Source organism: Mastigoproctus giganteus, chromosome 6, assembly GCF_048544385.1.
Source record: "Mastigoproctus giganteus isolate SK-2022 chromosome 6, ASM4854438v1, whole genome shotgun sequence".
NCBI classification, from domain to species: domain Eukaryota; kingdom Metazoa; phylum Arthropoda; class Arachnida; order Uropygi; family Thelyphonidae; genus Mastigoproctus; species Mastigoproctus giganteus.
In genome coordinates, this window is record NC_143580.1 from 49,840,133 (window position 1) to 49,855,249 (window position 15,117).

At 38.0% G+C, this 15,117-nt stretch overlaps 1 protein-coding gene across 1 annotated transcript in view; it reads left to right on the forward strand.

Moving 5' to 3' along the window:
• LOC150084233 (intraflagellar transport protein 81 homolog) overlaps positions 1–15,117 on the forward strand; it is a 224,292-nt gene that overhangs the window by 133,182 nt on the left and 75,993 nt on the right. The window contains exon 11 of the mRNA XM_090375125.1: positions 5,839–5,988. Coding sequence (XP_090231251.1) covers positions 5,839–5,988 — 150 coding nt within the window. The remainder of the gene's footprint in view (positions 1–5,838; positions 5,989–15,117) is intronic.

Below are 15,117 nucleotides of genomic sequence, written 5' to 3' on the forward strand. Positions count from 1 at the left end.
ATTTCCGACATTGCAAGAAACGCTGCTGCCAAGTGGAAGTGCACAGAGTTGCAACAATGTTGCAAAATTATATTTAGATGCATTTACATTATATTTCGATTAAAAATATCCTTATATACGATATGTAGCAACCAAAAAAGATTTCGATAGAATAAATTTCGACGAGGCAGTTGAAATTGTCTCGTGGGCTGGATGAAATCATCTGGAGGGCCGTAGGTTGGGGACCCCTGCCTTATACAATGGGATAATCACCTCCTTATCCCTGCTCGCAAAATTCCTGTATTCCAAAAAATTCCAAAATTCCTGTAACTTCTTGTATTGACAAAGCCCCATGAGCTGCTCTGGCAGTCTGTCTGCAATGCTCACAAAAACTTCTTATCTGATGGCACAATTACCACAAGGTCTTTTTCATTCTACACGATCCTGAATGTAGAACTGCACAGTTGGTACATTACTCTGACATTACTGCTACCTGTATGCAGTAATTTGCATTTGTCAATGTTAAACTTCAGTTGCTACCTCTCAGCCCATCTGCCCGACTTTTCTAGATCCTGTTGCAGACATGCAGCTATATACTATTGTTACTTGATTAACAACCCTGCCAACCTTTGTATCATCTGCAAACATGGATGTTAAGCCTGTTATACCTTCATTAATATCATTGATAAATATAGAAAACAAAAATGGTTCCAATACTGAACCCTGGGGGACTCCACTAATAAAATTAGTTGACGACTAGTAGTGTTGATTCATTACCACTCTCTGTATTCTCCTGCTCAACCAAGCTTTTATCCATAACTGCAACTTTCCCTTAATGTCATACTGCTGCAATTTGTACAGCAGCCTTCTGTGTGCAATGATATCAAAAGCTATCTTGAAATCAAAGTGTATGATATCAAAATTATTTTTTGCATCCAGTTCCTTTGTTACCACATCGTAGTATCCAATCAGATTGGTCAGAAAAACTTCCCCTTAACAAATCCATGCTCTGTCTGAACTATAACTGCCGTCTTTTCTAGGTGATCTTGTAATGCAAATTGCTGCTATGGATAAAGGGATGGTTGAGTGGGAGAAGACAGAGAGTGGTAATCAATGGATACTGCTCATCGTGGACTAATGTTATTAGTGGAGTCCCTCAGGGTTCAGTGTTGGGTCCACTATTGTTTTCTGTATTTATAAAAGATATTGATAATGGTATATCAAGCTTAATGTCCAAGTTTGCAGATGATACAAAGGTTGGCAGGGTTGTTAAGGACACTACTGACGCTATGCTCCTGCAACAGGATCTGGAAAGGTTGAGCAGATGGGCTGAGAGGTGGCAAATGAAGTTTAACATTGACAAATGTAAAGTACTACATATGGGAAGCAGCAACCCCAGAGCAATGTATCAACTCTGTGGTACTACACTGACAGTGGTAGAGAATGAAAGGGACCTGGGGGTGGTTGTGCAGGCAGATATGAAGTTCTCTGAGCAGTGCAGATGGCTGCAAAAGTAGCTCATGGTGTCTTGTCAATGATATACAGGAATTTTTCTAGCAGGGAGAAGGAGGTGATTATTCCCTTGTATAAGGCAATGGTCAGGCCACACCTTGAGTACCTGTATACAGGTCTGGAGGCCTCATTTCAAGAAGGATGTAGAGCTGCTGGAACGAGTATAGAGAAGGGCAACAAGAAAGGCTTAAGTTTTGCAAATTACAGTGTCTGGAGACTAGGCACCAGCGAGGTGATCTGATAGAGGTGTATAAAGCCTTGAATGGTTTGAGCATGCTCAATGCCGATGGGATTCTTCCTCTTGCTCAGAATAATCACCTGAGAGGGCATAAATTCAGATTGAGGAAAGACAGATGTAGGATAGCTGTGCGGAAATTTTCCTTTAGCCAGTGGGTGGTTGGTGGAACAGATTTCCATCCCTTGTTGTGGAAGTTGATAGCCTAAATAAATTTAAGGCTCAGCTGGACAGGTATTTCGAACGAACGGAGGGGTGAAATGGTAGTGTTTTTTTTTTTTTTTTTGGCTGATGCTGCATAAGCTTGCTTTCTTGCATCATATGCCTCTACTAATGCTAATGCTTCTTTAACCAGTGATTCCATTATGTTTTGGGCACTCACACTGTTGAGATTTCCAACATTATCCTTTGATCCACTTTTGTGAAATGGGGATACATTTGCACATCTCTAGTCCTTGGGGACTTCTCCTGAGTCTTATGAGAGCATTCTTCTTCTTCAAGAATGCTCTCATAAGTATGTCTAAGGGTTTGCTTTCTTCCTTTGCTGCCTCCTGTATGGATAGCTTCCATCCACCAAGGTGTCTTATGTTTAACTTCAATAATTTCTCTTCCACTTTCCCCTCAGTTATTGTAAAGTCATTTAGCTTCCTTTTATAGCTTGTTAAACGTCTGGCATCCCCTTCCCTAAAAAAGTGCTCATGTGTGAATGTAGATGTAAAATACTTATTCAATTTGTCAGCAACATGAGCAGGATCGTCAACAATCAAATCATCGATATCGAGTGAACCAATCTGATTCATCCCCTTCCTTCTAGAGTTTTCGTAAGTAAAGAAGTCTCTGCTGTTTTTCTTTACATCCTTTGCCAAAGATTTCATGTATTCTGTCTTCGTTTGTCTAACCTTCTTTGTGTCTAGATTACAGACTAGTTTATGTCTACCATAGGTTTCAGTGTCGCTTGATAATTTATATGCATCCCATGCATTTCTTTGAAATTTGTCTGAGGCCCCTGCAATCAACTTAACGAAAGCAAAAAATCTTCTCTTTACCTCTTATGGTGTTACATCTTTAAGTAAATCCTACATCAATACACTGTGATCATTGGCACTTTTTGTGATCATTGGCACTTAGTGGTTCTTTTATCTGCAAAATTCTTAATGCATGAGTAATCACTGCGGATTATCAGATCAAGAGTATTACTCCTTCTGGTTGCCTGTTGAACAATCATCCATTAAATCCACAAAAGTCTTGCTAGTGTGCAAGTGTCCAACCCACAAGTTCCAGTCAATATCTGGGAAGTTAAAATCTCCCCCCATTATAAGACATTGATTTACTAGCCCACTCTATTTCTCTGTACAGTTGTTCATTGTATTCATCAGAGTCATTAGGCTCATAACACACTCCTACTCTTTTTTTTTTTTTGCTTTCCCAGTGCTTATGTCACACCAAACTGACTCAGCATTGCACTGTCCATCCATGTCAACATGATGTACTACCTTAAGTTTTATGTGTTTCTTAACTAACAGCATAACAACTCCTCCTACTTTCTTATCCCTTCTGTATACATTGTACTCCCCAAATTTCAATTCTGCATACCTTATCTCTGTGTGGCACCACATCTCTGATATCCTAATTATATCTGCCTTTGGTGTCTTGACCAGCACTTCAAATTCATCAAATTTATTTACTATACTCCTAGCATTGGTGTACATGCACCTGTTCTTACTCATAGTTACTCTAACACAGACCATGTATTTACTTGTTCCATGATGACTCCCAACAGTTCTTGAAGTCCACAGCAACTTGCTTTCCCCACTGCTGCTCATTCCAATAGAAGCGGTGCAATAATCACTTTCACCTCTTCCTGTGGCTACTGTTAATATATTATTCTGTGAACTCCCCCCCATGCTAGCAGTTTTCTGACCCACCTAACTCTCCCTTGATAGCATCAGCAAATATTCTTGCACCCTTTCTATTTAAATGTATCCCATCTCTGTAGAAGCAGTCTCTCCTGTTAACAAGCACAGACCATGCTGAGAAAAATTTTGCCCTATGAGACTTGCACTGTCTTTCTAGGGCAGAATTGATTGATAAAGCTTTCATCATATGCTCTCTCCTATTGTGTCTAGGCATAATTGCAGACACTTTCAAATTTAACCCTAACTCTTGACTTTTTTCTATGTTGACCTGTACTATATAATTCGTAAATGGCAGATGGACTCATTCAAGATGATGTTTTCTTCAAGAAAAGAAGTCAAAAGATATTCAAGTGTCTGAAGATCACAGGAGGGTTTGGTAAGCCCTTGTATTTATTGTTTGTTATGTGATGGATTGAAAATGGCTTAAAGCAAGCTAGGATTACAACTATTCAGTTGTAATCCTAGCATTGACCACTTTGGTCATTAGTGAAGCATTTCATAAGGTATGCCAGTTCATATGGTATGTCAGGGGATCCAAAGGTGACATGAGTAATTACAGACCCATTGCTTAACATCTGTTCCATGGAAAATAATGGAATCACTAGTTAAAGAAGTAATGCAGGACTATTTGGATATACACAATTATACTGCAATCACAGCATGGATTTTTTCAAGGGGCAGTCTTGTCTAACCAAGCTGGTAGGTTAGTATGATGCAGTGACCAAGGAACTGGATGCAAAAAATAATTTTGACATCATATACTTGGATTTCAGGAAATATTTTGGTACTGTTGCACATAAAAGACTGCTGTACAAAATGGAGCAATCTGGCATTAAGGACAAATTACTGCTATGGATAAAGGGATGGTTAAGTGGAAGAAGATAGAGAGTAGTTATCAATTGTGCTTGTGGACTAATGTTATTAGTGGAGTTCTCCAGGGTTCAGTGCTGCCCCCATTATTTCATTATTCAGTATTTATGAAAGTATATCAAGCTTTTTGTCTAAGATTGCAGATGATACAAAGGTTGGCAGGGTGGTTAACGACAGTCATCAGTGTGAGGTATTGCAAAAAGATCTAGGAAAATTGGGTCGATGGGCTGAGAAATGGCAGTTGAAGTTTAATATTGACAAATGCAAGGTATCACATATGAGTAGCAGTAAACCCAGAGTAACTTATCAACTGTGTGGCGCCTCCGTAGCCAGGTGGGAAGGAGCAGCAGTGCGTAGCACACGCTTCTTGATTAGACCGGGGTTCGAGCTCGTCACCACCAAATACAGAGGATGCGGAAATGACCACTGCACCGGAGCAATATGGCCTTAGTTGCTAATGCTCCTAAAAACCAAATAACAACTGTGTGGTACTATGCTCAGGGTAGTGGAGAATGAAAAAGAAGTGGGGTAATTGTGTAGTCAGACATGAAATTCTTTGAGCAGTGCAGACATGCTGCCAGGACAGCACACGGGGTTTTGTCACTGGCGCATTATGACCCCCCCCGTAGTCCATGCGCCATTAAACCTCAATACAAACAAACACGGGGTTTTGTCAATGATGTACAGAAACTTTGCTAGCAAAGATAAGGAGGTGATTATCCCTTTGTATAAGGCCATGGTTAGGCTGCATCTCGACTACAGTATACAGTTTGGGAGGCGTCACTTTAGGAATGATGTATATCTGCTGAAATGGGTGCAGAAAAGAGAAACCAGACTGGTAAAGGGAACAAAAATGGGTACTCTTACCTAGAAAGGCTTCAGTTCTGTAAATCTCAAGACTAGGCACCTGAGGGGAGATCTTATTGGGGTGTTTAAAGCCTTGAGTGGATTGAGTAAGCTGAATGTTAATGGCATTCTTCTACTTGCTGAGACTACACACATGATTTGGCATAAATTCAAATTGAGGAAGGATGGTTGCAGGATAGATGTGTGAAGTATGCCTTCGGGTGGTTGATTGTTGAAACATGCTTCAATCTTTTGTTGTAGAAGTGGATTCAGGAAGAACCAGACAAATTCTTGGAGAGTACAGATGAGTGAACTGTGTGTGTTTTTTTTTTTTTTTTTGGTTGATAGTGTTTAAGTTTGCTTTCTTGCATCATTTGCCATTACTTCTAGTATTAATACTACTACTTAAGCTGATTTTACTAAAATTAATGTATACATATGTGTGTGTGTGTAGTAATATTTGTTTATATTTTTCTTTAGTTCAAAAGATATGTGAACAAATTGAGAAGTAAAAGTACTGTGTATAAAAAGAAACGACAGGAGATGGCTGAACTGAAAGCAGAGTGTGGAGTCTTAACTCGAACAGTGGAAATACTGCAGCAGAAGGAATCTTCAGTATCAGATAACTTGGTACATTTCTATATTGCATAATTTCACTGTGTATACTTATTTCTATTAATTAGAACTACATTTAATTATAATTAATTAAAATTAGTGAGAATTTTGATATTAAAGATTAATATTCTTTCATATATCCAAAGAGAGCCAGTGGTTGGTTTTAAACTACTGCTACTACTGTAACTTGGGGTACAACCAGATACCTTAAATGATCAATTCATATGTGTAATTAGTAGGGTTTGGATTTTTATGACCTTAAAAATGTCAAAACATTTTGAAAATATGTCATTAAATTTAACTAAATATGACCTTAAATATGAGTAAATAATTTACCTTTACTTACCGTATAAATGATAATATAAGGTACTAGGGTACTAAGGTACTAAGGTACTAGGCTACTAACACTTAAGTTGCTAAGTACTTTCCATCGCATTGTGATACCTGTATCCACTCCAAATGTTTTGGAGTTAATTTCCTTCTGTCATCTGCTAATATTCGCTTGTAAGCAGAGAAAGACCTCTCAACATCACACGATGTGATCGGGGCAAAATTAATGATGATTGATTAATTAATGATTAATGGCCATATCCTCTAAAACTTGGGAAATTTTGCATATGTGAAAAGCATACCAAAGGAACCTCATGAAGTACAGAAATGATGAAGGAAACAACACTGACACAACAACGGAAACAAAACAGTACAGAGGGACTTTATTCAAAAATGGCAATATGGCACTGGCTGCCATGATACAGATGCATCACTGCGAAATGTGAATCTAGCAACAGTTGCATGATTAGTTTTATCCAGAACCTTTGATGTAAGGAGTTACGATTTAGATGGTTCATCTGAATCAAGCTTTCCAACAATAAAATTAGCTATATCCTTCACAATCTGTGGTTTCATCAACTGAACCCAACACACAGCTGCTTCCAATATCTTCCTGAATATTGTTTAGACACTGCAAGTAATAAGTAAATAAATAAATTAATTAATTAAAATATAGCCTATACAGCATTCAGTCTTTTGGATTTTATTAATAATAAATTATTTAATAAAATCAGAGAGCATACTGATTTATAGCAGTCCTCAAATTAATTTTTCCATAATGTTGATTCATCAGGAATTTTTCGGGAGCAGTATTTTTCCAAGAAGCTTTTGAAGATCGGATTGTTCACTTTGTTCCAAGGAATGTTTGCAGCAACCATTGTTTGGCATAAATTGGCAAAGAATGGATCTGGTGTTTTTTGGTTTTCTGCAGCAAGCAGCCCTGAAATTCTCCTTCTCCTTATGTTCGCTTCATGCAAAGCAGTAACGATTTGCTCTTCTAATTGGGATACTTTTGTGCCCAGAACCTTAAAGATGTATTTATATAAGATTATTTATAAAAATTATTATTATTTTCTGATTTATATGAAAAAATTAAATATGCACAAGCATTAAATTTGGAATGTCCATATATCAAAGCATCCAAAAATAAAAATTATAATAGATCTATTACCAGGTAATTAATTTACTTAAATAAACAAAATGCAACAAGGCATAATATTTAAGAGTTTAAAATTCTACATAATATTGGTGTAGATACACCATACATAACTCTTAAAGAACAACTACAATAGTAGTGTGAACGGCATCATTTTGTCTGTATCTCATATTGTGCACTTCCTTCAAAACGAGTTGCCCATGTAGTGCAATACATGGAAACGTACTGTAATGTATGTTACAATATGTTAGAGAAACGTACCAACTGTGTGGTACTACACTTAAGGTGGTAGAAAATGAAAAAGACCTGGGAGTAATTGTGCAGTCAGATATGAAGTTTTCTGAGCAATGCAGACAGGCTGCCAAGGCAGGTCATGGGGTATTGTCAATGATATACAGGAATTTTGCTAGCAGGGAAAAGTAGGTGATTGTCCCTCTGTATAAGGCAATGGTCAGGTCACGCCTTGAGTACTGCGTGCAGGTCTGGAGGCCTCATTTTAGGACAGATGTAGATTTGCTTGAGCGTGTGCAGAGAAGGGCAACAAGGTTGGTGAGGGGAATGAAGGGATCCTCTTACCAGGAGAGGCTTAAGTTCTGCAAATTGCAGCAGCTGGAAACTAGGCACCTGTGAGGTGATCTGATTGAGGCACATAAGGCCTTGAATGAGTTGAGCACGCTGAATTCTGATGGGATTCTTCCAGTTGTTCAGATTACGAATCTAAGGGGGCATAAATTGAAATTGAGGAAGGACAGATGTAGAATAGATGTGCGGAAATTTGCCTTTAGCCAGCGGGTGGTTAATTGCTGGAACAAACTTCCATCTGTCATTGTGAAAGTTGATTGCTTAAATAAATTTAAGGAAGAACTGGACAAATATTCAGAGGAGATTGTTTTGTAATTTTTTTTTTTTTTTTTGGCTGATGCTGCATAAGCTCATACATTTGCTTTCTTGCATCACATGCCACTACTACCTCGAATAAGTAACGCCTCACTAATAGAGAAGACTGTTGTTACTTGTCTTACCACCATCCACCAATGAAAAGCCAACTAGCTTTGAAATGGTGCTGTCTGGGTGATGGTACTTACTGAGAATAAGTAACAATAATCTTCTCTATTCATGAAGCATTACTTATTCAAGGTAGTGCAATACATGGGCAACTCGTTGTGAATGAAGAACCCAATATGAGATACGGACGAAATGATGCCTTTCAAGCAACTATCATAGTTCTTTAAGAGTTATCTATGGTGTATCTACACCAATATTATATATATTAATTAATTTCTGTACCACTTTATTGCACGCATTGCAATATATTATTTTTCCATCCATTTGGTCTTTAGACTCATACTCTTCTACAAAAGAAATCCATTTTCTAAGAAGCTCAGTTTTGCTCGATTTTGGCTTCATTTCACCAACAGCTGAAGTTTCTACTGTATAAAATAAGTTGAACGAATAATTCGTTGAACTCAGTATAAGGCGAAAAGTGAAGTAAAGTTTTAAATTAAAGCCAAAATTACATTACGGTGTCATTGTGAGTGACTAAAGAGCCAATAAAAATAACTTTGGTATTTAACCGCTCGTTCCTGCCCACGCTGGAATGTGAAATGATTAAATGAAAATTCCCATGGTATTTTCGAAATATATTTTAAATCAATTTGTCGATTATCGTAAGATGAAATATGAAAGTTTTATGTCAACAAGTGTAAAATATGATATTTCATATATTTTTTGAAATTATGACCTAATGTGTAAAATATGATGAAATATGAAATTATAAACATGCTTCTTTACAATCCTCAGACCATGCAACACGGACACACAAAGTTTCATGCCTTTATGTAAATGAAAAATGAATATGATAATACATGAAAACCCAAACCCTAGTAATTAGCACATTAGTAGAGGCATATGATGCAAGAGAGCAAGCTCATGCAGCATCAGTATTAGTAGAGGCATATGATGCAAGAAAGCACCTTATGCAGCATCACCCAAAAAAAAAAAAAAAAAACCCACTCCCATTTCACCCCTCTGTTCGTTCCAAATACCTGCCCAGCTCAGCCTTAAATTTATTTAGGCTATCAACTTCCACAACAAAGGATGGATCCACCAACCAACTACCCACTGGCTAAAGGCAAACTTCCACACATCTATCCTACACCTGTCTTTTCTCAATTTGAATTTATGCCCTCTCAGGTGATTATTCTGAGCAGGAGGAAGAATCCCATCAGCATTGAGCATGCTCAAACCATTCAAAGCTTTATACACCTCGATCAGATCACCTCGCAGGTGCCTAGTCTCCAGACACTGTAATTTGCAAAATTTAAGCCTTTCTTCGTAAGAGCAACCCTTTTTTCCATTCACTAATCTTGTTGCCCTTCTTTGTACTCGTTCCAACACCTCTACATCCTTCTTAAAACGAGGCCTCCAGACCTGAATACAGTACTCAAGGTGTGGCCTGACCATTGCCTTATACAAGGGAATAATCATCTCCTTATTCCTGCTAGAAAAATTCCTGTATATCATTGACAATACACCATGAGCTACTCTTGCAGCATGTCTGCACTGCTCAGTGAACTTCATATCTGTCTGCACAATAACCCCCAGGTCCTTTTCATTCTCTACCACTGTCAGTGTAGTACCACAGAGTTGATACGTTGCTCTGGGGTTGCTGCTTCCCATATATAGTACTTTACATTTGTCAATGGTAAACTTCATTTGCCACCTCTCAGCCCATCTCCTCAACCTTTCCAGATCCTGTTGCAGGAGCATAGCGTCAGTAGTGTCCTTAACAACCCTGCCAACCTTCGTATCATCTGCAAACTTGGACATTAGCTTGATGTACCATCATTGATATCATTTATAAATACAGAAAACAACAATGGACCCAACACTGAACCCTGAGGAACTCCATTAATAACATTAGTCCACGATGAGCAGTGTCCATTGATTACCACTCTCTTGTCTTCTCCCACTCAACCATCACTTTATCCATAGCACTGCTCCAATTCGTTCAGCAGTCTTCCTTGTGCAACAGTATCAAAAGCCTTTCTAAGATCCAAATATACGATATCAAAGTTATTCTCTGCATCCAGTTCCTTTTTGACCATATCATAGTATCCAATCGAATTGGTCAGGCAAGAATTTTCCTTAACAAAACCATGCTGGGTCCTAGCTATAACTGAAGTCTTCTCTAGATGATCCTGCAGTGCTTTTTTAACCAATGCCTCCATTAATTTTCCTGGAACAGAAGTTAAACTAACAGGTCTATAATTACTTGTGTCGCCGTATGATCTTCCTTTGTGAATTGTGGTCACATTTGCACATCTCCAGTCCATGGGTACCTCCCCAGAGTCCAAAGAAGCTCTCATAATTATGGCTAAGGGTTTGCTTACTTCCTTTGCTGCCTCCTTTAATATAACTAGATAGATCCCATCCACTCCGGGCGCCTTTTTATGTTTATCTTCAACAATTTCTTCTCCACTTTCCACTCAGTGGTTACAAAATCATCTAGTTCACTGTCAGATTTTAACTCACTTCTGGCATTTCCCTCCCTGAATAACTCCTCATGGGTGAATGTAGATGCAAAATACTCATTTAGTTTGTTATCCACCTGAGCAGCATCATCAACAGTTGAACCATCAATATCCAGTGGACCAATCTGATTCACCCCTTTCCTTCCAGAGTAAGGTAAAGAACTCTTTTCTGTTTTTCTTTGCATCCTTTGCCAAGGATTTCTCATAATCTGCCTTTGTCTGCCTAATCTCCTTTGTGACTTGGTTACAGACCAGCTTATATCTATCATAGGCTTCCATGTCACCCATTAATTTATATGTATCCCATACATGTTTGTTCTCTGCCATATGTCTCATTAGTTCATCTCACATCCATTTAGGCCTAAACCTTTAACAGTATTTCTTAGTTGGTATGTAAAGCCTAGTAGCTTCCAAGATAAATTCTTTGAATGCTTCCCATTTTGAATTTGCTGTTGGTAACATCATCAGTTGGCCCTATCTTATAGAATTTAAATGCTGTGTCAGACCACCGTAGTCGCCTTTATGAAAGCAAAAACCCTTCCCTTTACCCCAGATGGTAGTTACCTCTTTGAGTAAATCTCTCTTCAGCACACTGTAATTATTGCCACCTAGTGGTTCCTTTATCTGCAGATTCTTAATGCATGAAGAATCACTACTGATAATCAGATCAAGAGTATTGCTCCCTCTAGTTGCCCCCCCCCCCCTGAAACATGCTGATGTAGAAAACAATCTTCCAATAAATCCAGAAAAGCCTTGCTAGAGTGTGAGTGACCAACCCACAAATACCAGTCAATATCTGGGAAATTAAAATCCCCCATTATAAGACTCTCTGATATACTAGCCCACTCTATTTCCTTGTACAGTTTCTTATTATACTCACCAAAGTCATTAGCCTATAACACACTCCCACTCTCAGTTTTGACCTCCCAATGCTTATGTCACACCAAACTGACTTGAGACTGCACTGTCCAGCAATGTCGATTGGCTTCACTTCCTTAGATTTTATGTGTTTCTTAACTAATAGCATAACCCCTCCCCCCTTCCTATCCTGTCTATTATTCCTGTTCACATTGTACTCCCCAAATTCCAGTTCTGCATTCCTTATATCTGTGTGACACCATGTCTCTGATATCCCAACAATATCTGTCTTTGATATTCTGAGAAATACCTCAAATTCATCAAATTTATTTACCAAAATCTTAGCATTGGTGTACATCAAGTACACATGCACCTGTTTCTATTCTTAGCTACCCTAACACAACCTATGTGCTTACTTGTACTGCAATGACTCTCAGCAGTCTCTGAAATACACTGCATCCTGTTTTCCAGGCTGCTGCTCATTCCGATAGAAGCAGTGAAGAATCATTTTCACCTCTGCCAGTGGCTACTGTTAATCTATTAGTCCTTGTATCCCCCCCCCAAGCTAGCAGTTTTCCAACCCACTTAACACTGCCTCGATAGCATCAGCAAATATTCTTGCGCCCTTTCTATTTAAGTGTATCCCATCCCTGTAGAAGCAGTTTCTCGTGTTAACAAGTACAGACCAGGCTGAAAAAAATTCCACCTCTTGAGCCTTGCACAAGGGGTAGAATCTTTCCAGGGCCGAATTGATTGACAAGGCTCTCATCATATACTCCCTCCTATCGTGTCCGGGTAGAATTGCAGACACTTTCAAATTCAACCCTAATTCACGGCTTTTTTTCAACAGTGACCTGTCCTTGTTAAGTAATTCTGTTGGACTCCTACTCTTAATATCATTAATGCTAACGTGTACAACAATATCACCTTTTGTGCCCTTAAAAGATAATATCCGCTCTACAACGTCATCAACTTTTGCCCCTGTATTTATTTATTTATTTATTTATTTATTATTATTGAAGTATAAGATATTGTTTTTCCAAAATTTCAACCAAGAAAAAGATCCAAGTACCAAAATTATTGATCATTCCTATAATGAAAATTAAAAGAAGGAAGCAAATGTGTCTAAAAGTTCTTGAAGCCAAGTAAAGTGGTAGTGAAATGAAAAGAAAAATAAATGTTCTTGCCATCTAACAAAAAGTGAAGGTTTTTTAATGATTATGGTGTCAGTGTGTCTGAACTTTGCAAGTGTTTGCCAAGTTAATTTTTTTTTTTGCCGACTCTGTTTCAAGCATTGCTCAAAGAAAAGAATCACATTAGAATGATTTAGATAGTATTTTATGATGGTTGCATCAGTTGAGAGAGAAGACACATAATGACTGTGGTTATTCTGTTTCATTGTTTCAAAAAGTGTCATGGAATTTGCCATCTCAAAAGTTTCTGGCAAAAAAAACAAGTTTTGTGATCATGTAGCTGCATAGGAATAGGAACTGTGATTTCTTGAAAATGGTGCGAACAACATAACCTTAGTTTACAGTAATCAGTAATGTTGATTATATAGGTTTTTTTTGCCATCATCTCCCATGGCATTCTGTAGTTTCTAATGATGAAACATCACCATCAGGCTTGAAGGAGTTCAGAAAGGGGGGTAGAGGAAGAGAAATAAACAGATAACAGTATTAATGTGTTCTAATGCTGCAGGTACACATGAGTGCAAGCTTCTTGTGATAGGAAAGAGTGCAAAATCCAGTGCTTTCAAGAGTATTAAATATTTTCTTTAATTTCTTGAGTGAATAGATGTATGTAGATCACTAAAGAGATCTTAATCATTGTTTTTGCCCAAGGCCAGGAAACATAACAAGAATCTTGGATTTCTGATAATACAGGAATCTTGTTGTTCCTTGGTAACCGCATGGCTCAGCCATGAGCAGAAGTTATGTCAATTTACAATAGATTTATTATGTATTTTCCACTACTCATTTATTGTGATTATTAATTACTACAAATCATCACTTAGTGATTAGTTTAATCACCATTTTTCTTTCCCCGAAGCCAGGGAAAATACTGAGAACATTGGCTTTCTCGTCATACAAAAATCTTGTTGTTGCGTGATAACTGTATGGCAAATCCATGAGCAGAAACCTTATCAGTGTCCACTGAATTTATGTATTTTCCACCAAATTGTACATCTTTCATCCAGCCAATGGATCTGGGCATAATCAGAGATTTTAAATGTAGAATTGATGAGAAAACTAATGAGTTTGTCACATTGAAGGAAGAAGTGTGGCATATAGCACATTCTTGAAATAATATTCTGATATTATTCCAAGCAGTGTTAGCACAATATTTTTTTGGTGATGATGTTCATTGATGAGACTTGTGATACTGATTTTCATGAATTTGAAGTATTCTTTTAAAACTGCTAAGCTTATTGATATAATGAGTTATGTAAAGAAATTAAGTGGTACTGTTCCAAAAATAAGTGCAAATGAAGTAGAACAATGGATTGACTGGAGCTGTTCATTGATTTGTAAATTAGCATTAGCATTAGTTGAGGCATATGATGCAAGAAAGCAAGCTTATACAGCATCAACCAAACAAAAAAAAAAAAAAAAAAAAACCTTTCCCATTTCACCCATTCAGTCACTCCAAATGTTTGTCTTGTTCAGCCTTAAATTTATTTAAGCTATCAACTTCCACAAAAACAACAGATGGAAGTCTGTTCCAGCAATCAACTGCCCGCTGGCTAAAGGCAACTTCCACACATCTATTCTACAACTGTCTTTCCTCAGTTTCAATCTATGCCCCCTCAGGTTCTTAATCTGAGCAAGCAGAAGTATCCCAACAGCATTGAGCCTGCTCAAACCACTTTTGGCCTTATACAACTCAATCAGATCACCTCGCAGGTACCTAGTCTCCAGATGCTGCAACTTGCAGAACTTAAGCTTTTCTTGGTAAGCACACTCCTTTGTTCCTCTCACAAATTTGTTGTGCTTCTCTGTACTTGTTCTAGCAACTCTACATCCTTCCTAAAATGAGGCTTCCAGACCTGTATGCAGTACTCAAGGTGTGGCCTGACCATTGCCTTATACAAAGGGATAATCACCTCCATGTCTCTGCCAGCAAAATTCCTATATATCATTGACAAAACTCCATGACCTGCTCTGGCAGCCCGTCTGCACTGCTCAGAGAACTTCATATCTGACTGCACAATTACCCCCAGGTCTTTTTCATTCTCCACCTCCCCGAGTGTAGTACCACACAGTA